The sequence below is a fragment of the Strongylocentrotus purpuratus genome, unplaced genomic scaffold (genome assembly GCF_000002235.5).
Source record: "Strongylocentrotus purpuratus isolate Spur 01 unplaced genomic scaffold, Spur_5.0 spur5_scaffold_8, whole genome shotgun sequence".
Classification (NCBI taxonomy): domain Eukaryota; kingdom Metazoa; phylum Echinodermata; class Echinoidea; order Camarodonta; family Strongylocentrotidae; genus Strongylocentrotus; species Strongylocentrotus purpuratus.
Genome location: NW_022145614.1, coordinates 25,579,892 through 25,603,047, shown reverse-complemented (window position 1 = coordinate 25,603,047; position 23,156 = coordinate 25,579,892). Strand labels below are relative to the sequence as shown.

The window sequence follows — 23,156 nt, the reverse complement described above, 5'->3', positions numbered from 1 at the left end:
TAGCTAGTATGTGTGTTGGGGGATTATGCATGTAGGGGAGAGAGAAAGAGAAGGTGGGGGTAGTGAAAAGGGGAATAGTTATTGTCATGGTGGTTATACAACTTTTTAATATTGTTTAAAATCAGAAATTGGAGATTATATTTTATTCAAATGAGAAGTGTAAGATAGAAGAGGAGAGATATAGATCTACATTTCGATTACATAACAGCACAATACTTTTGAGAGCCAGAAAGATGTTAACCGTTTGTTTATGATTTAACGCCCTTCTGGCTTTGATGTGCATATAAGAATTTGTATCCATCGTTCCAAGCAAACGACTGTTGTATGAGACTAATAGCGCTGCATAAGGAGCTGTACAGGAGATCACGTTGGTCGGACGATTGGGGCTAGCTTGATGCTGTATCTAGCTCGCCCAGAGCTCCGGCGCGGCGCAGCATCCCGTCTCATCATGCCGCTAACAAAACTAGTCCGTTGACAGCAGACAAGCAACATTCGGACAACATTGTACTCAGTTAAAAGTGGTAGACTGCAAGAAACTAGACTCTTTTAATCTCATTGGGATGGCGTCCGGCTCCGTGCCTAAGTTCTGGAAACCAGGTGAGTCGACTTAGGCCTAGATTATGCCTAATATGGCCATTCTTGTGAAAAAGCCACTGGCATGGCGCTCATTCGCATGATTCGTTTTGAAAAAGTGACTTTGTAATCACAGTAAGTAAATACTTATGAATGAATGATATTGATAATGTAGTACTTGCTGTTCATTGCTCGTGTGTAATCGTATAGATCTAAGTGCCTAACAGTACTAATCTGCTAATACTAAATAGTATGAGCTTAGACTGAAAACTTCTGTAGATTTGGTTCGTTACGTTAGCCTCTTAATCTTATTGGGTAGGGTACGTCGGCTCGTCTTTACTTTAGAATTAGAGGCGATCAAACCTATAATATAATAAAGATTAAAGAGGCTAATGAACGTAAACGAAAGAGACAGAAATTTTCGGTCTAGTAATATGAGCTATGAAAAGTATAATGGCATTGGTTTGGGGGTGATGATGATGATGTTGATGATTACGATTACGAACATTGTTGACGATCAATAATTCATGGAGTAATGCCATGGTTTTACTTGTAGATCTAGTCTAGCCTAGACTAGACTCTATTGAAAAGATACATTGTTTGTGACATTCTCAATTGAGATGAAAATCCAAGTACGTCTTTGATTAGACCGAAAGCTTCAGTCTCTGATAACGACGGTTGTTCCGCTGAGATTGCATCTGGCTCCTCTGACCGCCGCTATACGTGTATGCATATTGTGTATGGGGAATGTCAACAAATGTCAGTTTTATTAAAGAATGACCCATACCAGACGGTTATTTCTGTCTAGTCTTTGATCTACTCTACTGCAGTTTTTATCTACTTACTTGATGTCAATTTTAATTTGTGTGGTTCCTCCCCAGTTTGAAACAAAATCTTAATGGAGATATCATGGATATTTTTTTTCTGTGTCTTTTATAAATTATTATTATCAGCCAGCCTAGTAAAAGTATGAGTATGATGACTGGGCAGGGGTATTGGTTTAAAAAAAAATACCTTCAACGACAAAAAAAGGATTGTTATTACCATCTGCCTACAAAGGCCATGTTTCTTGTCCCACTTTGAGTGCCTGGTCTTAATAAACAGGTGTGACTTCTAAAACTATTTGATGAGCACTTTTGCTTAAGTACATGCATATACTGTTTAACTTTTATCCAGGAACTGCTGCTCCTGGAGAAGGCTTGAAAGAGGAGAGATCAGGTGGCAGTGGACAGGGAGAGACCCAGTGTGTCGTATTCAACCAGTATGTATCACTCTCAATCGAGCAACAGAGGCAAAGACTACCAGTATTCAAGGTGAGCAATTTTATTATTAACCCACTTTTAACCCACTTTACCTTAATTACTTGATATTGAATATAACCTGTGAGGATTGTGATTATTGACAAATACCATTTTCATTTTCATTTCAGAAAAAATACAAATGAAAAATAATTGAATAATGTAGAAGCTCTCATGCATCAAGAGTATAAAATCGTTGATCAGAAAGGGAAAAGAAAGAACCTTAAATTCAAGTATAGGGCTTAATTTGTGTATGTATTTGTCCCATTGGAATCATATTCTGAACCAACCAAAGAAACTTTATTACCTGATATTGATTGTAATCTGTGAGGATTGTTATTAGTGACCAATTTTCATTGTCATTTTCATTTTCATTTCAGAACAATGCAAATGAAAAAGAATTTAAATATATTTGAATAATAAAGAAACTCTCACGCATCAGAAGATAAAATCATTACGGTAATCAGAAAGATAAAAGATAAAAGAGCTTTAAATTCAAAGATATAATTCTTTTGCGTATTTATCCTGCAGCATCGGAATCATATCCTGTACCTGCTGGAGAGGTACCAGACCCTGGTCGTGGTAGGTGAGACAGGAAGCGGAAAGAGCACCCAGATACCACAATACCTGGTAGAGGCTGGCTGGGGAGCAGAGGGTCATGTGATAGGGGTAACACAACCCAGGAGAGTAGCTGCTGTCACAGTGAGTGGACTTTTATGGTAGATCTATTCCGAATCAATGCCCTTCCATTTGAGAAACGGTGCACTGCTGCACAATTTGGAAACATCAAAGTATAGATGTATGTTAAGTGTAGCATTGCAGAAATATTTCAAAGCAGCTTGTTATAACCCATCTTTCCTTGAATTAAATTTGTAATTATCTTCCTGAATTGCAAACATACAACATTGATTTGTTGCCAAGGTACTTTCTGCTAGTGATGTCTTCCTGTATAGTTTGTAAATATCTGTTTCAGTGCTTAGCTGGATCTATTTTTTAAGCATAGAGGAATATGTTCTTCATGTCAAAGATTTTAATTTCTTGGTCCTTGCTTCAATTGAAATCAGTGGTATTACTCTCTCTTCAAGACGATCTAGGCATCGTTTGTGAAATAAAAGACACCCGCCATTCCAGTCTGCAGATTCCAATCAAGCACTGTAATCTTTATTCTCTTCCCTGTGGTAGGTAGCCCAGAGAGTTGCAGAGGAGAGAGGAGCCATCATTGGGCATGAGGTTGGGTATGCCATTCGCTTTGAAGATTGTGCTGATCCACAGTCTACAAAAGTCAAGGTATGAGGGTCTAACAATGTTCTTTATCCCTTCAGCCATTATCTAAGTTAGTGCCATCCTGATGAAGATTCTATGTAGGAACTGAATATTCTAATTAGGAGAGTTATACAAGAAATAAAAGTTGAATAATAGTGAAGTCGTAAAAGAACTTGTTTGTTGTTATATGTGTATTTCAGTCACTCTGCAAAATTGAAGGAACTGAAGAAAAAAATACCATATCTCAGTCGGAGTTTGCTCAATGCACGTTTGAATTTACATGACATTTTTAAATCGGGAGTAAAGGGCCAGTGTACAAATTCATAGCACAAACTCCAAAACTGAGCAAACATCTCTGATTTGTAATTTCATTCCCGTTGAAATGCCCTTGAGGCTTGTTATTTGATACAGTAAACTACTGCCAAAAAACGCTGCTATGTTTTTTGTGTGCATTTAAATGAATAGCAACTGCACACAACAAAGATTCAGAGCATAGTCACTGGGCTCTGTGTTATAAGATACAGAAATCAGAAACGTATTATACATATTACGTCATCATTTTATAAAACGCAGCGGTCTCGGTGCGTCCTATCTGAACAAGGCTTTAGTCTCTTCCGTTTCACCCAGAAGTATCTTTGATCAAACAGATGAACTCACATTGAACAAGTGATTGATACCTGAGCCAAATTACAAGAGATGCCGGTTATTCTTATATGCTTTTATTAATTTGTTGACAGTTCATGACAGATGGGTACCTGCTGAGGGAGATGATGAGAGATCCTCTTTTAAAAAGATACAGGTGAGAATATCAATATGCATTTTAAAAAACCCCAAAATAAAGAAAATAAGGAACCAAACTCATATTTCAAATGGATTTTAGTATTAAGTAGCTGCAGTGAACTATAAGAAAACATTAAATGAAAGTTGTTTTTAAGTCATGGAAATTCAAATTTTAATTCTTTTTTTAATGTGTTGATTCAAAGTTAAAATTTATCAATTGGATGTGTAACTTTCATACTATATATGACTTGTCTCCATTTGGATTGTCCATAAAATGTGCTGTCTAGTGAAAACAAGACGTTGATGTTGTTATGTTCAAATGTCATAGTCGTTGTGTTTTCCGGTTGTCCGTCCCGCTTTTCGCTACTGCGATCTACTGTGATAACTCTTGAACAACTACTGATTTTTTGGTTGCTTTTATGTCAATGATTGACAACTGCTTAAGTTTCTCAGAATCATTAATGGTTGTCTGTCTCCTCTTCCCATTTCCTACAGTTTATTTACCAATCCATGTCATTAAATTGTTAAATATTTCAGATTTTCAATTAAAAAACTCTTGCAGTTACCCAAAATTGAGAATCCTTCTCTTTGTCTTTTCATTCCCTGATCTCCATCAATACAAACCCAGTGTTTTAATGCTTGACGAAGCCCACGAGAGGACCCTCTTCACCGACATCATCGTCGGCCTCCTGAAGAAGATCCAGAGGAAGAGACCCGAGCTGAGAATCATCATCGCCTCTGCTACCCTCGATGCAGAATCCTTCAGGAATTTCTTCAACCAGAATTCCAGCAAAGATAAGACGTAAGTGAGAGACTGGATCCCGATAGTATTTCATCCTTGTTTAGTATGGAATAGAAGGATACAAAATTGGAAGATTTGCCTTTCTTTGTATGTGATAGTACTGTCCCACCTGGTAATTAAGGAGAATATAAAATTAATATTATATGTGACCTGCTATGGCAAAACCCAACACTTCATGGTAAAAATGAAAATTGAGTTCTTGGTGTCATTGGAAAGAGTAAGGTATGACCTTTAATATGATACCTCATTTAAAGAAATTGATTCAAATTTGACAAAGTTATTGTCATTTTTGTGATTTCAATCACCGGAAGTTAATTATGAGATATTGAGGTTTAAAGTTAAGAATTTGGTTCAATTTTCACACAAAAAACATTCTCACATTCACTCCATAGCAACGGCATCAACCAAACAAGCTAAAGTCTTGTAATTTTTCAGGCATACTTGACACATACCCAACTTACATTTCTGTTAAAACCATTAGATTTGAATAAATATTAATAAAGTTATGATAATTTTTAAAAACAATAGAAAACAAAAGAATTTCAAAGTTTTTGTTATACTAGGCAAAGTTGCTGGGAAAACGATTCCACGGTTTATTATGTTTCATCAGTACAAAATTGTTCTCGTACACAAAATAATAGCAGGTTACATCAATGTTGCAATAATAAAATGTAATAATGCATTTTCTTAAAATTTATGCTTAATAATAGGCCTATTACAAAACCAGATGTAATAAAAATGATTTTTTTTTTTAAATATATTAAAAAAAAGATTGCAATAAAGTGAAATAACAAATTGCGTTGAACTTGAAACCCGACAGAATCTGTTTTTTAAATGATAATTACTGGAACACAAGAAGCGAGTTCAAAATGATTTATATTTTGTCATATTTAATAAAAGCTATGATAAAAAGCATTAGTCTTAATCAAGGCTATTTGAGATTAAAAAAAAAAAAAAAAACTTATAAGTCACTCGACAACAGATAACCTATAATACATGTATTGTAAAAAATATCCTGGTACATTAAGGAATGTACAATAAAGTAACAGTTGAGACAATTTGACAGAACTATTGTCTTCTTGAGATAGAGATTAATAATGCAAAAATATCAATTTCAGTCAATCAGTATCAGATATAAAATAATTATATTCTTTCATTATCAACGTAAAGAAAAAACAATAACGAATCCCATAAAAAATGCAATCTGACTAGTGACTACACTAATCATAAACTATTATGCATTAGTGCCCAAGAATTAATGATGTACAGTTTTGAATCTTTTGAGTTATCTCGTTTCATACAAAATTCACAGCCGAAGAGATCAATAGTATGTACATAGGATAGACATTGTTAATGTCAATCTAACAAAAACCTTTACAAATAGAAACATATGGCAGTGGCCAAACACCGATAATTTAGTGCTGATGTTAAGTGCTGATATGCATCAAGCTTAGAATAAATGAACACATGGAACTATTATATTGCTGAACTGAAATGGCAGAAACTATAGTGGACAAAGTGACTGCTACTTATTACATGTAGACAGAAAAAATACTTTGTACACTTCAATGCTGAATACGTCCTGGAGGAATTTAAGTACCTAAAGTTTATGGTTTGACCCAAGCTATTATATTGCTGAACTGAAATGGCAGAAACTATAGTGGACAAAGTGACTGCTACTTATTACATGTAGACAGAAAAAATACTTTGTACACTTCAATGCTGAATACGTCCTAGAGGAATTTAAGTACCTAAAGTTTATGGTTTGACCCAAGCTACTCTGGTGCTGGACATACCAAGTCCCTAGTCTCTGGCGTACAGAACTCTCTGATCTGCTCATACAAATATTTCCTGCGACTGGCATCAAGTCCTGCAGGTTGGATGAGTGGAGGAAGTGTTGGTGGAGGTGACGAGCGAGCAAGGTCAAACATCTCTTCAGCACTGTCAGACTTTTCCTTGTAAAACACTCTACCAGGATGATCTTCAGTAACTCTGAAGTGTCTGGCGAATGTTATACGAGGAAATCGTTTGAAGTGTTTGCCAAGATGGTTGGACCAGTCGTACACCTTCACAAACACATCCCCCTTCTCATTTCCAACGAGCTGTGGAATATTGACCCCTGACACAGTAGAAGAATCTACAACATTAACTATGTCCTGGAGGCAGGAGACTTTGGTCTTGCGGTACCTTTGTTTGAGGAGGCCAAAGCACCAGTCAGGGGCGAATTTAGTATGTCCCACTGGCAAAAATGAAATTGAGACAGATTTGTGGAGATTACTCTCCACACGCCAACAGAGATATTGGAGCATGGTGTTATTCTTATTCTGTCCAGCACAGTTATCAGCATTGAAGTGCACATGTTGTTCTCCAATCCCGTAGTTTTCCAGAAAATGGTGGATGTAGCTTACAACAACATTGGCTCCTTTACCACAGCTGACGCCCTCATCTGCAAGGTAATTAACTTGAGCAGGCAGACCCTCTGCAGCCATGCCAAAGATGTGGCACTTTCTTTGTGTACGGAAATACGAAGGGCCAGGTTGTTGGGGGTCAGCTGGATAATGCACTTGCTGTGCAAAGTCGAAGCTGTAATGAAAAACTACAGGCTTGGAGTTCGCAGCATTTTTCCCTAGCTTCTTGATAGAATGCTCTCTCGCGACTGCCTTTGAGGCTTGACAGGCTGTCCTGTAGGCATCCCGCTCTCTCTGGGCCTCCAGAAGATGCTCCTCCTGCCTCCTGAGTGCCTCTGTCTTCTCTTCATCAGGAACATTGACCTGCAGACATGAGGGAAAAAGCAAAACAAAACAAAAATCTCCTGATTAGTCGAATTTTCTCATCTACTATTTTTCTTTACAAATTAAATATTTTTTGTTACACTACAAAGTAGATCATTCTCAAATGGAAAACACCAGCTCACAATAAAGTAAAAGTTGGTTGACTTGGAAGAAGAAAAGAGTAAATGTATTGTAGCAAATTTCATTTCATTAAAACACCTGAAATTTGGACAGAGCTTTGTAACGTTTTCCTAAGGATCCAAATTATAATATTGATTATGCTTGGTACATTAATAGCTACATACATGTATATTATAACTCTACGTGAAAATACTTTAGCACCATTGGGGGCAGCAGCGTAAAACAAAATGAAATTTAAAACAATCGGTATTTAGCCAACACACACCTGTCTGGTGATAAGGTTGTTGTTCTGCTGACATGTCCAGCAGAGATCCGTGGCCGGCTTGGCAACAACCACATAGGAGAGAAGGTCGCTCCACAGCTTTCGGAAGGTAGACTCAGCTACGGGTCCATGCTCTGGAGCAGCATCTCTGTAGAGCCTCCACAGATGCGCCTTGGTGACGTAGGACGGCAGCAGTTTCACATCAGCCGATTTGAACCCTGGTATCCTGCCTGGTAGGTGAATGCAGTGTTCTGCGGTGAAATTCAAAATAAATTTGACGACCGCCTCTACCTGCTCTAGCTTGAGAAGTTTCTTGCCTCTCCGTCCTCCTGGAAAACAATGAACAAATATTGAACAAAAGTAAGATTTATTATGATCAGTATTGTGTCGGAATAGATTGAAACAGTAAGTAGAGGGATTAGATGTCAAGTTTTGAGTCCAGTTGTAGTGAAAATAACTGTCAAAAAAACCATCGCAATTAACCTTTGGTAGATTTACTATGACTAAATGCATCACAAAATGATAATACAAATTATTATGAAGTCACACCTGAAGATAATAATAATTCAATATAAATGTAATTAAAATAATGTTAACTTCATTATAAATTTCATCATCTGTGAAAGGATAAGAAAACCACCTCACCTGACTTCTTTCTCCTTGGGATGAGTCCATTGCTGGCATACCACTTCTTGAGATTCGTAAACTTCTGTGGCCCAATCTCCATCAAGTAGAAAAACGTATATCTACAGATCCGTTTCTGCCCATAGCAAAAATTCCGCATCCTTGTGTTTTTCCTCTCCGTTGGCTTAGATTTCTTCCCCTGGGTCATATTTCCATCATTGATGGAAGACGAAATGATACCCAGGAGAAGTAAATCCTTTTCGAACTCCGTGAGCTCTTTGGTTGAATATCTGAAATGGCAAAATAGAAATGAAAAATAATAATGCTACTAGTATCTACTTCCAATGATAATAATGATAATAAGAAAACCAAATGTCCAACTTGTTGTATTTTTTTCTTCATAAGATACCAGTAGACTGCAGTTTAGTGGTGAAGTATTTTATAAAAGCATACATATTCAGGGTCTACTGATTAATGCTGCAAAAAAGGAGAAAATCTAATTAGCTTAAAATAAATGTAACTATATTTTGCATTAAACTGCAGCTTGTACATAAACATCCAGTCCTTAGACATTATTTTAAAGAAATAGGAGTAAATAGTGACAGATCCAATCATACCTTATGGACTCTTGTTCGGCTACAGAGAATTGTTCTATACAGCGTCTTCCATTGAAGATACGGCAGTTGCATTTATTCACGCGATCCTTTAGCGGTTCCAGATCAAGATCTATTTGTTGGGCCAGATTTGTAGCCGCTGCCGCCTCCTCCTCCACGTCATCAATGACAGGACCCGGTCTCCGTATGACGCTTTCATTGTCACTTGACAAATCCATAGGCTCCTCTGCCTCATCGACCCAATCGCTTTCATCGCCGCTTTCATCGCGGCTTTCACAAGGCTCTGCTGGTCCTGGACCTGCCTCCTCGAACTCATCAGACTCTGTTAAGTACAATTATAAAATAGAGATTCAAAAACTAATATCAACAAGAAGTCTAGACTCCGCAGAGATTTTTTTTATCGGTATGAGAAGCTTCATAAATCATAATCTAGATCTAATTTAATTATAAATTTTAATTAGTGCACTTAAAATAAAGTAATCTAGCTTTTGTTGCTCGAACATTTTTTTCTCGAAACAAGTCTTTAATAAATAATATGGGCGTAGACCTAATTAAGTAACTTGATTACCTTTTTAATAATGATAATATTAATAAACCTACCAGATTCAGAGTCGGAGCTAGGCCTAGGAGAAGAAGGAGTTCCTCTCTCGCCCGCGGCCAGGGGCTCGGTCGGGTTCGCGAAGTAGTCAGCCAAGTGTTCGGTCAAGCCATGCACGTCCATACCGCACGCCGATGCATCATTCAACAAAGAAGCGACGGTTTTATCCGTTAAATTCCTCTTTTTCCTCGACATTGTACTAGCCACTCGACGAATACACGTATTTCACTTGATATATGAAACTCTAGCTCATTAAAAACAAACTTCTGAACAAGTTTTCGAAGAAAAAGCTGGTGTTTCGATGCGAGAATTTGACCGCTGAACAATCACAACAACAAGGCAATGACGTCATGTGCGAATATTGGCGAATCAAGTGTCTGGATTTGGATCACGTGGCTGGCAACGGGCTTTTGTTTACGGCCTGCTTGACAGCTTATCGAAATGATGTCATCTTTTATGGCATTTTTCATTGGGCAATTTTATTTAGGACCGCCCAATATAACCATATTTGGTATGACCGATCCTTTCTCGTTATTTTCGTACCAAGTACGTCAGGGATCGACTCAAACGTGATAAACTGAGAGGGAAAACAACAAGCGATGAATCGCGAACTTTCCCCTCTTTTGACCGCATTGTTTCAACTAATTTCACTGGACAATGGAGCACATGATTAGATACAAAATATAATTAAAAATACTTCTAGATCGTCTTTTGAGTTCATTTTTTCTCTAAATCAATTTATAAAAAATAGACTTTCTGACCATGCAAAAATCTCAGTTGATCCCTAAATTCGAAATTTCATGTTCAAACGGGCCTACAACACAATGGGATTTGCCGAGAAGCGTCGGGTTTTGCCGTAGCGGGTCACATATGTTGTCTGGGTCAGCCGTTTCAGATAATACTCCAGAAGGAGGCAATAAATAATGGGATGAACTTTTCTTTATTTTACATTTGATAATTGTAACAATACTTGGTTGACATGATATTGGGAGAAAGTCTTCAAGAATTTGAAATATTCATCATCATTCTTCCCTTTTGTTGTACTCAATATATTGTAACTTTTCATTGTGACAGTGATGAATGCTAAAGGCATTGTTTAACAATGTTAAATCTGAGATGCATGGCCCTAGGTGTTATCAGTGTCTGTGATATGGTATAATATTGACGCCCTAAAAAAATTGCGATTCAAAATCATGAAGTGCCTCAAAAAAGTAAAAATCTTTGAGTGACCGGTTTTACGATACTCATTTTCCTCAATAGTCTGTGTTATAGAAACCGTTAATTCCAATCATAAATATCTTGATAATCAGTCAGGCATGTAAAAGTCATGGGATTCATGTATGACCTAAGGTTTATAATTTTGATTGTAGCATGAGCTGAATCCAGGATTATTTTTTTTTTTAATTTGAAGCAAAGTTACCCAATCCCTTTAATACAGGGAGTAGCCTTGACAGGGTAATGGCCTCTGCTACTCCCTCATGTCCACATCATCACAATGTAGGCATCTTTTCTCATTTGAATTATTTGTCTATTTTCTGTACAATGTTGTTCTTAAATTGTTTATAAACATTTTTGTTGGTAAGAGATGTGAAATAAATGAAATTGAATTTGAACATCAGATCATGACATTTAAACATCTTGTAAAAATTGCTTTCTCTTGTTCTTTTTCCAAAGTGAGGATACTGCAGCTATACTCACAGTAGAAGGAAGAACTTATCCAGTTGATATATTCTATGCTACCAGGTTAGTTTCCATATTTCCAGATAACTTGAATGCTCTAACGCCTCATCATGGTAGCTCAGATAGGACTGCAGGGCTCTCAGGGAGACCAGTATTAATACTGATGGGGCTACCCCAAGTAAACTAGACATATTATTATTATTATTGTTTTTTTTTGGGGGGGGGGGTTTGCTGTTGTTAATATCATTAAATATATATGCTTGTTGAACTGTTCATGGCATTAAACCCTTTCAGTGCCAGTTTTAAAACAAGCTTGTCTTTCTTCTTCTATTTTGAAAAGAGTTATGAATTGCCACATTGATATCATCTATTACTGTATCAAGATAAGGCCTAAAAAAAAAGATGTTGTAATGCCCTTTAGGTGCCAAAACATGGGTCGGTCGGTTGCAAATCTTTTCTATTTTTTTGAACTTTTTAAATATTTTTTACTCCCTCTTTGAGCTGATATTTCTCAGTTTTGAATAATTTCAAACATTTTTTCTTCTAAAAAGGGGTTTTAAATTATTTTTTTTTAAAGCCGGCCGTAAATTTCAAGATTTCTTGGGTCGGTCGCAAAGGGTACTACAACATCTTTTTTCCCGGCCTTAACGTGTATGATTTGTGCAAGTCTCCTCAAGAACCAGAAGGGCTCACATCGTCTAATACATGGAGATAATGCCCAAACAGACAATATCTGCTCACAGTGGACTCTATCTGAAGATACATGTACATGTTTTCTTGTATTATTTAATGCTGGTGAGAAGCATATTCCCACATTGTGGACGAATAAATCAATATCAATATCAATGTGCTTGAAACCAAATTGTTCTGAAAGGCAATGATCTAGACAGAAGTTAATAAGATGTTTATTTTCAATTTTTCACCAGTCCTGTACCAGACTACTTGAAGGCTGTGGTGGAGACCATCATGAAGATCCACAAGTCAGAACCAAAGGGTGATATCCTTGCTTTCCTTCCGGGTCAAGATGAGGTCGAGAATGTCCTCAGAATGGTCATGTAAGTTCAGAGAGATTTCACTCCCCTTGTATTATGATGAGGATTTGCTCTTGCTATTGTAGATTTGTGTCGGAGCTCAACTCACTGGTACTCTCCGGCATTGCTAGAGAGGGAATGTGACCCTCTCCCTCATTTAAAATGTGTAAAATCTCTGAAAATATAAATAAACATGGCTCTGCCCCTTTGGCTACATTACATGTTCCATCTTTCCTGAAGCACCCAAAGGTCATTTTCATATGCAGCCACTGTTTTATGGAATATCTTGACGGATTACCTTTTAAATATAGAAACAAACGAAAAGTTCAGAAGTAATTTGAAAACAAATTCATTTAACACTTTGTAAAATCTCACAGTTATGAACCCAGTGCACCATTTCCACTCCTTCTGTATTCTGTTCTGTACAGCTCATAGAGACATGCAATTATGCCTATGTGTTTATTTGCTAGACATAAATGTTTAATTATCATTGTTATTATTATGATCCCACGATATCAGCAAATTTGATTGTCTTAATATATCATCCTTGAACATTGTAGCAGATTAGTTATTGCAAGGGTAATAATGAGAAGTTATGACGCCTGGCTGGAATGCACCCCAGGGAGTGGAGAATGTGCATACATTGTGTGCGGGTAAGCCTGAATCCTATGACCGGGTAATAATATAAAAGTGCTTTGAGAGGGCCTTCGGTCCTGAAAAGCGCTATATAAGAACTAGCTATTATTATTATTATTATTATTATTATAAACTGTTGTTTTTTTTCTGCCCATGCAGAGACCAGATCCGAGTATTGCGAGACAGCTCCATGAAGATGATGGCCCTGCCCATGTACGGTAGTCTCCCGGCCAACGATCAGATGAGGGTCTTTGAAAACGTGGGCAAGAACACGAGAAAGGTCGTCATAGCAACCAACATTGCCGAAACATCCATCACCATTAATGGCATCGGATATGGTATGTATTTTTGAATAATTAATTAGATCTACAATACTACAATACCCGACACCCCCCCCCCCCCCCCCCCCCCCATCATAGACATGATTTGCTACTTGCTCTGGCTGGTGTGGTATAAATATTTTGATTTTCACACCAAGCTCTGTACAGCTTGTTGAGTTTTGACTGGGAGCACTTTTATTTATTTCTTTTATCATACAAGGAGTCATTCTCTTTTTAATGTCTTCTTTGTTTTTTCTGGAGAACAGTAGCATAACCCTTGTATGGCTGTAATGAACAGGGGATCGCTGACATATTTGCTGATATTTCAAACATTGTAGGGAGTGGAGATTGTGCACTCAGTGTGTGCGGGCAAGCACTGAAATGAATCCAATGACCGGGGTAATGATATATCTGTAAAGCGCTTAGAGACGTCCGAGACGTATTAAGCACTATATAAAAGCTGAATATTATTATTATTATTATAGGCAGATGTCAGAATATGTTAATCGCTGTTTCTTTACATCAAATATGGATTGTATGGAGGGACCATCAAAATTAATCTTATTTAAAAGATGGACAAAATGAAATCTATTTAAATGAGGAAAGTACAGGAGGTACAATAACTGCATTTAATCATCCATGTATGTAAATTTGATTTATTTTATGTATGATGTGCAATATGTTGAAGTTTCCATTATTATTATTGTTAATTTATTCCTTGAACTAATTTATGATCGTTTCCATGTTGACGTATTTGTAATTTTTCTTTATTTCTTTGAACTTTGTAATATTTGTTTGTATCAGTCTCCCGACCGTTCGAACATGGAATTTTGACTCAATAAACCAAAATGTACGAATGAATTAATTAATTAATCCTAATCCAGTCATTGATGGCGGCTTTGTAAGGATCAAGGCTTTCAATGCCAAAAACAGTATCGAGGGGCTTGTCACCGTTCCCGTGTCCCAGGCGTCGGCTCAGCAGAGGGCAGGCAGGGCGGGGCGTGTCAGATCTGGGAAGGCCTACAGACTCTACACAGAAGAAGACTTCATGAAGTTACCCAAGACGACTGTGCCAGAGATGCAAAGGTATGTCTACCATCAGCAGGGATGCTGTCAGTCCCCTATCCAATATGATGTTTATTAAAATTTCTTTTCCTCTGTTTGTTTGTCCCTTTAACATTAAGGTATTTTGTAAAGCACATTAGGCAATATTTTATTGGATTTTGTGCCATATAAAACACAATTGCATGTATGTACTGGTGTACGTATGAATGTGTGTATGTAAGGTCTCTCTCTCTCTCTCTCTCTCTCTCTTTCTCTTTTTAACTTTTTCTATAATTTTTCGCCATTTCACTGGTTTTCCTTGCAAGTCTGTCACCCAAAAAGTAGTTATTTTCTCTGTCATCAATTTTCTCCCTCTTGTTGATATTCCTCATCCAGTAAAGGGCTGATTTTTTTAACCGAAACAGTAGTAACGTTGCCACTCGCCCGATATCGCCCAACAAACAATTTGCTATGTGGGCAGGAACAACCTTAAGTAAAGTCATCCTCCAAATAAAGTGCTTGAGGAAAGAGAATAGGGACTTTTAGATTTGCGTGGACTGATACGTGTGACGTCCATTCAAGGCAGTGCATTAAAAGGACGTCGATCGTAGCAATCCACGTTGTCGTGCAAATCTAAAAGTTCCTAATGTCTTGCGCTTCTCGTCCTCCCCCCCCCCCCCCCCCCCCTTAAAGCTGATCTGTACTAGTTTATAGGAGGGATTAGACCACCATGCAAGGTCACTGAACAGGTGGTTATCTCATCAACAGCTCTCAATTAACATAAGAAAAAGAGGATCATGGGGGACCAATGGTCACTGATTAGGCATTTTTTTATATGGAGGGAACAAGTAGCTACAGGTAGGACAGCGTGGCTTTAAAATGTCATTAGCAGTGCTAGTTCACCTCACACTCCTATTTTTTTTCTTCAGTGAATGACTTGCCATGTCTCTTTTGATTCTAGGAGCAACCTGGGTACAGCCATCCTCCAATTAAAGTGCCTCGGGATCGACAACGTGCTGCGCTTCCCATTCCTCTCCCCTCCATCCTCGAAGGCTATGGTCAGAGGGCTAGAGCTACTCTATGCCCTGGGTGGACTCAATGACCATGCCAAGCTGTCCGAACCTTTAGGGGTCAGGATGGCCGAGCTACCGGTCAATCCCATGCTGGCCAAGATGCTACTTGTATCGGGTAAGTTACGTCTAATTCAATTCAATTCAATTTTGGTTTTATTACAAATATACCAAGTAAAAATCCAAAGACTATCAATACTTGGTTCACATTGTATCATATAAAAATGCAATAAAAACAGTTGATTTAAAAATGCAGTAATAAGTTAAAGCTAAAGACCAGTTATGGTCATGTGATTGCATTGTGAAAGAAACATTGTGAAATCGATCAGAAAAGGTTGATCATCTAGCATAGATGTACTGCAAGGTTCTGGAATCATCAAAATGATAAGAAATTTGGCCAAGTCTTCATAAAGTTAGAATCACTGTACATAGAAAGATGTATATGGGACTACACACACGTGCGCGACACGTGCATTTGTATCTCTCAACAGGCAAGAGATACACTAATTTACCAAATATATCAATTAGTAGGCGGTTTCCCGTCAACATTTTAATCATCATGTATTATTCAAAACATATTCTTTCACATGATTGGTAATAAGAGCTTCCATTTTATTTTTGAAATTGGGGCGTTTCCAATACTGGTCTTAACCTTTAAAGTACAAAAAAAATATCACGAACAAACAAAAAAAAGGATGGCAAAACTGTCTTAGTAGATCTGAGATTTTTATTCCATGTGATATTTTATATGGTGACAATTATTGATTTTCCCCCGATTTAGAATTGATGTTAGTAGCTACATTGTATAATTGTTGATAAGTCATCACAGAAAATAGACAATATATGCATTATTCAAACATATTTGTGGCTTACACCCAGTAAATAAGATTGATTGATCAATCTGTATTGAAGAACAAGTCAGAAAAATCTTGGAACCAGCGGGATTTGAACCTGCCATCTACTGCTTGCCGGGCAGCGACTCTACCACCAGGCCATCACTGGTCCATGGCACAGTCACGATGAACTAGAAACAAATACCTAAGCTCTCCTGATCGATCAATCGATCTTATTTACTGGGTGTAAGCCACAAATATGTTTAAATAATTGAAATTTCTCCCAGGAAGCATTACATTTATAAAATATATGTATTGTTTTACAACAACTACATAAACCCTCTTGGACTTGCTGCCAGACAATTAAGAACCACATTCATTGATTTAGTATACAATGTAGTATGATTATTGTCCAAGTAAAGTATTACCGAAGTTGTTCATGAAGCATCAATTTCTTTGGGAGTTGATTGTTTTAGGGTAGCTTTCTTAGGGACAATGGCATGGGGTTAGTTGTCAAGTACACTGCGGGTATTTTTTCTTGGTACAGTTCAGTTATGATATCTTGTTGATCTGAGCCCTGTTTCATAAAACTTGATATCAATAACAAGTTACCAGCTACTGTTATAAGCTACTGAAATCATGGCATCTGATTGGCTGAGAGCAAATTTATCATAGAAATTAAGCATTTTTTATAGATAAAAAGTTTTATGAAACTGGCCCCTGTTACATGTTTCTGTATTTCCATTCAGGAGAGTATGGATGTTCAGAAGAGATACTCACCATTGCTGCAATGCTACAAGTCAACAATGTATTCCAGAGTCCTGCCAATCAAAGGAATACAGCTGTGAGTTGCATTTGTTTTTGTATGATATGCCAAGTTCATATGGGTTGATAAATTGAAATCCCTACAATGCTGAAGAGGCGAGATGGCTCAGTCGGCAAAGCGTCTGCCTGTCAAACCAAAGATCCCGGCTTCGAATCCCACCCAGGCAGATGACTGAAGCCTGCGTTGTGTGTTAACGTGCCCCTCCCCTTGTTCATAGACGCAGGCTATGTTAAGTGGAAAACACTCAGTCCCTCGTTAAATGGAGGCCGCGTGTAGAGAAGAGTCATTACCTTTGCACGTTAAGAACCCACTCCACTATTCGTATAAGAGTAGGGGGAAACCCGGTGTAGTGGTCCACCTGCACACACCCCAGTATAGTACGATAATACTCTGTAAAGAGTTATGTACTCAAAATGGAAGAAGAAGAAGAAGAAGAATGGTCTAAGCAGGCGCGGATCCAGGAACCCATTTCTATCGGCCCGGCTATGGCAACCCCTTTGTGTAAAAACTAGATAAACTCTGTTTTTCTCAGATAAACTCTGGTTTTTTCAGATAAACTCTGTTTTTCTCAGATAAACTCAGTTTATCAACAGATAAACACAGTTTATCAGAAAAACTCAGTTTATCAGTTGATAAACTCAGTTTATCAGTTGATAAACTCAGTTTATCAAGAAAAACTCAGTTTATCAATGATAAACTCAGTTTATCAACAGATAAACAGAGTTTATCAGATAAACAGAGTTTATCAGTTGATAAACTCAGTTTATCAGAAAAACTCAGTTTATCAGTTGATAAACTGAGTTTATCATTGATAAACACAGTTTTTCTGATAAACTGAGTTTATCTAGTTTTTACACAAAGGGCTTGCCATAGCCGGGCCGATAGAAATGGGTTCCTGGATCCGCGCCTGGGTCTAAGTTCCTTATGTAGACTTGTAGGCATTGTTCCCATATTGCTCAATGGAGGCAAAAGGTAAAGAGTTCTTAATATCATGTGCAATATAGCTACTACCCGGATACAATGCCTGCATAGAATATGGTAGATTTGAAGTTTATTTCATGTTTTGTTTCTGTATCTGTTGATAGTTTATTGGAAACACTGATGTTTTTTTAGAATTTAGTTTGAAGTTAACCTTCTTTAGTTACTCCGGAGTTATGGAGAGTGACACGATGCCGTATAATTGTGACAAACCAGTAAAAATGTCTTCATTTGGGATACAGGTATTTTGTAGAAAAGCCCTTTTCTGGGCATCCAGTGAATTTAGCTTCATATAGCATAAGGATTTGCCCAACTCTTTCTGTAACACACTGCATGGGGAAACAAAATATGCTAACATTCATCTTGTTACCTATTAGATAGTCAACAACTTCACCATGTAACAAAGATGTAGGAGCATATTTTGTTCTGTTTATATAAAATATAAAGGGTCCTAAAGTATAACAGCATCTTAACTACTGACCATGTTGACTTGAAATAAATAGATAACGCAGTATTCTTCAATTGTTTAATTTTTCTAGGAAAGAGCTAAAAGAAAGTTTGGAGTTAAAGAAGGAGATCATCTGACGTTATTAAATGTCCATGAATCATTCATAAAGGTAAACATGAATGAAATATGTTTAAAAATTCAATTTAATTCAATTAATTTCATGAAATACAAAGATATAATATATGATAAAATTATGCCTGGGAAATTGCATTAACAAGCCGATGGCTTGCAGAAAATGCAGCGATTCCCCTTACAATCATAATAATGAAACGGCACAATCATAAGCACATTACAAACAGTAAACAAGTAAGTGAAGAAATAGAGAAGAAGAAAAAAATATATATATATATATATTGTCAACAATGAATAAAGAATCAGAAGTGTGAAGCTAGTAGATATTTATAAAGTTTTGTTTAAAACAGATAATATTGTTATGAACATTTAGAGAAGATGCCATGCATGTGGGTGGATATTGATATTGAATATGTAGACATTTTTTAAAGATATTGAATAGCCCTGTAATTCATAAACAATAGTATTTTATCATTATTATTGAATGAGATTCAGGTGGTATGACAAATATACAATTAAATGTATAAACGATTGTAGTACATGTACACTGTATATACAACCATTTTATTAATTCCAAAAATCTCAGTATTTCGTGCATTCCAATTTATTTAAATGACGTTGTGATGCATATTGTCATTTCGAAAACCTACTCTCAGGTATTGAAATTTATCTTTATTCAGAAAAATACTCAAGCCTGATTACATATCAAGTACCTTATTACGTAAAATTAAAAAAAACAGCAAAGACTATCAAATGTTAATCTCACATTTCTTTTCACACAACAGTACAAGAAGAACTCAAGATGGTGCAGAGAAAACTTCTTGAATAGCAAAGGTACGTTTTCAATGATACTATTGATTTTAGGTTTGAGTTTGGATATAAAGTTGAGTTTGTTTCTCTTCTTTCAACAATAATGAATACAGATACTGAAGGTTGAAGATATATTTACTTGTTACAGGAATAAGGTAGTGTTGCTAAAGAAATCCCACAGTATTTGAATAATTGTTGGGTTTGTTAGGAAAATAATAAAAGTTAAGTACACAAAATATTCATAAAATATTAATTAGCCATATATGTAATTAGCCATATATGTAATTAGCCATGATTACATTTACTTTTTGATATATTGTTTGCTACTTCGTTTGGTGTTTAGTAATACTTAAAACTTGATTTTTAAAATGTGTGCGTTTATCATAATATACTGCAAGACAAGTTGTAAATCCTACACTAAGTTTTCACTTTTAGCAAAGAACATCACAAATTCAATTTGATCCGATCAAATCCAATGAATGATTAATTCATCAACAGGCAATCACAGACACAAATTATAATGTAGAAATATAGTCTGTGTTATTTAAAGCTTATCTGTAGTAGTTTATAGGAGGGATTATACCACACTGCAAGGTCACTGGACAGGTGGTTATCTCATCAACTCAGCTCTCAATTAACATGAGAAAAAGAGGATCATGGGGGACCAACGGTCACCGATAAGGCATTGTTTTTTTTAGCAAGTAGCTACAAGTAGGACAGTGTGGCTTTGACACAAATATGACTTAAATTTTTGTTTAATTTAATTATCACCATACAGCCCTTATTAGAGCCCTGGCGGTCAGGGAACAGCTGAAGAAACTCCTCAAGAAGTTCAAGGTCAAGATGGTGTCAAGCGAGGGCGACATGGACACGGTGCTCCGCTGCATCGTAGCTGGTTTCTTCCCCAATGCTGCTCACTACCACCCCAGTGGGGAGTACAGGACAATACGAGATGACTACCCGCTACATATTCATCCCTCTTCTGTTCTGTACACCCAACCTCCACCAAGATGGTAAGAGCTAGGACAGTATTGAGCTTCAAATGACTTCCTCCTGAAAATATCCCCCCTTTATCTGTCCCCTTATGACATCGGCTTCCCTCAGATAATACTCCCTCCCCCCATACACACACACACACATACCCTTCTAAGACGATTTCTAGTATTACCCCTTGGGGAACTACTTATGGGGTAATTGTCCGAAGAAAAGGTTGTTGGGAAGGGTGGGGGATAAGGGTGGGGTAGTTATCCTGGTGGGTCATTGTCTTTGGTGTAGTTTTCTGGGGGTTATTGTCCTATTTTTCCTATGAAGCAATGGTCTTCAAACTGTTTTATGAAATGTGTGAAGCCCAATCCCAATATGATGGCCCGAGATAGTAAAATCTTCTCCAGACAAATCTCCAGATCCCCAAGTTGCATAATCATGGAGATGCAATTGCGTTTGCCAATAAGCCAGTCCTCGTTATCCTAGGAGTCATGACTGACCTTTTGGGACCCTATTGATGATGACGTTCCAACCACTTCCATCCTGGGCATAGCGATTAGATGTGCAGATGTTCATGCCAGTAATCTCTTTAACTCTTATTGTGCCACAGGGCTAATCCCCGTTGTGCCAGGTTGTTTTGGAGATAATCTGATTAACACGAAGGTTCTATGAATGGTGAGTGCAAAACACACAGCACTGCCCAATGAGCATGAACAATAACTGCTCTTACGAAAGCGCCCTTGCACGCACATGGCACTCAATAGGTAGCGTGCATGCAGCCTCATGGCAGGCTATGGGTTAATAAACGAAATCTTATTAATTAATTTCTTTAATTAATAAGCAAATACTTTTCAAGGTATCAGGCAAGTCTACATTTAAACCCCTACCTTTAACAACATTTTTAATCGCTTATCCATTCATTCATCATGATTTTTTTCCTCTTGCAGGGTGGTGTATAACGAGGTCCTTCAGACTAGCAAGGACTACATGAGAGATGTGACTGTTGTCAAATCATCATGGTTGTCTGAGATAGCTCCCCACTTCTACCAATTTGGAACAGTGAGTCAGTTTTTCTAATTTTTGGTGCAAATAGGCATGCAATAAAATACTTATATAATACTTATCGGCAGTAGTTCAACAACAAAAATCGTTGTATAATTGGTCATGCAATAATAGTGAACATTTATAATGCCCCATGTCTGTCAAAAATGACACTCCTGGGGCAGTTGTGTGGAAATTGTATAATTGTAGAAATGCATTCCTTTTATGGCATGGCCTATAAACAATATTTTGTCTTCAGAGGAACCAGAAATTGCCAATTCTTAGCCGATAAACTTTCAATAGAGAAGACTGTGTATGCAGGTTGGACCTTTTTTTCCGAGTCTGAGATCAATCCTTACACATTTTATAATACATGTTTTGCATTATTTCAATATCACAAACACAACATTTTTTTATTCATCACAGGTCAATGAAATAGCTGCGAAACGACAGAAGACTGATGGGTGACACATGGACACATAGGCAATGCGCGACATAACTACAGTGCAATACACACTCATGAGATCATGTACACTTTCTGATATGTGAGGAAAATTCTCTCGAAGTACAATGTACATGCGTATCCATCTTCTCAGCCTGGTAGCCTAGCTTGTCAGCTGAAATATTTGCCAGTGTATGAGAATGAGGAACTGATGGAGGAAGAGATAGGGGTAGACCGACTAGGACTTGGACAGATAACATCAAGCAGTGGACAGGCATGTCATTTGATCATCAGCTAACGAGAACAGCTGAAGACAGGAAGTTATGAAGAACCTGTGTCTCTTTACGAAAAGCTCTCGTTAAAACTATACCCCACCACTATAACACAGGGACCAATGTAAATCAGGTGGGGTATCACAACCCCACTTTCGTTTCTCTCGTTAAAACTTTGACAGAGCCTTACAGCTCTTCGCATCTGTACTCTTCATCATCTTACGTAATTCTTATAGTGTAAACATACTCTTACTGGGGCTCTGCCTGAAAGGAAATAAGAAGTAGGAAATATATGTTTTAACTTGTTTTAAGATATTTTCATGTCCACAAGTCACTTATAATTTAGATGAAGACCATAATGAAAATTCGAACGAAGCAAAATGACCCAGAATGTGCGATATAACAGGAATATTAACAATGAAAATTAACACTCTCCCTTCCTCTCTACCTTTATCATGCTTATCTCTATCTCCCTCTCTAGGTCTGGGCGGGGGGATTACATAGTATAGCGCTAGTCTGAGAGTCAAATGGGGGTTTCAATTTTAAACAGTTTTTGTCATGTCAAGGTCCATTTCATTGTTGCCTAAATGGCCTCCAAGCAATGGGAGTTTTTTTTCTCAAGTAACTGAAAAAATGCTGCAAGGTGCGAACTAAGCCAGAGTCATTATGGTTTTCGTGCTAAACGTTTACTTAACCGTTAAATGGATACGGGCAGTTTCGTTTAACCGTTACATACATGCCAAGCGCGAAGTCCTTTTAGCCGGGGTCCAGGGCCCGCTTTAGCTCTGGGTTACCAGATGCTCTCTGGTGCAATCTGAGCCTATTTTAGGGACCATTTCCCCTAAAATTCAACCCAAGTTTATGGGTAATTTTTGTGTCATAC

The 23,156-nt window shown here is 37.3% G+C and overlaps 2 protein-coding genes across 2 annotated transcripts; one reads left to right on the top strand and one right to left on the bottom strand.

Moving 5' to 3' along the window:
* The first annotated feature begins 476 nt into the window (after positions 1-476).
* LOC577709 (probable ATP-dependent RNA helicase DHX35) lies at positions 477-23,050 on the top strand. Its single transcript, XM_030975823.1, has 17 exons — positions 477-597; positions 1,750-1,886; positions 2,403-2,573; positions 3,054-3,158; positions 3,872-3,933; positions 4,543-4,716; positions 11,401-11,469; positions 12,333-12,461; positions 13,233-13,411; positions 14,278-14,479; positions 15,399-15,625; positions 17,090-17,184; positions 18,684-18,761; positions 19,510-19,558; positions 20,313-20,547; positions 21,466-21,577; positions 21,986-23,050. Exons 1-17 carry the CDS (start codon positions 561-563, stop codon positions 22,025-22,027), a joined length of 2,103 nt encoding a protein of 700 aa, XP_030831683.1. The 5' UTR covers positions 477-560; the 3' UTR covers positions 22,028-23,050.
* LOC105443976 lies at positions 5,265-10,594 on the bottom strand. The gene is made up of 5 exons (XM_030975822.1): positions 9,729-10,594; positions 9,132-9,450; positions 8,536-8,804; positions 7,894-8,219; positions 5,265-7,487 (listed from the first exon to the last, which is right to left on the bottom strand). The coding sequence occupies exons 1-5, from the start codon at positions 9,919-9,921 to the stop codon at positions 6,492-6,494; spliced, it is 2,103 nt and encodes a 700-aa protein (XP_030831682.1). The 5' UTR covers positions 9,922-10,594; the 3' UTR covers positions 5,265-6,491.
* Positions 23,051-23,156: the final 106 nt, after the last annotated feature.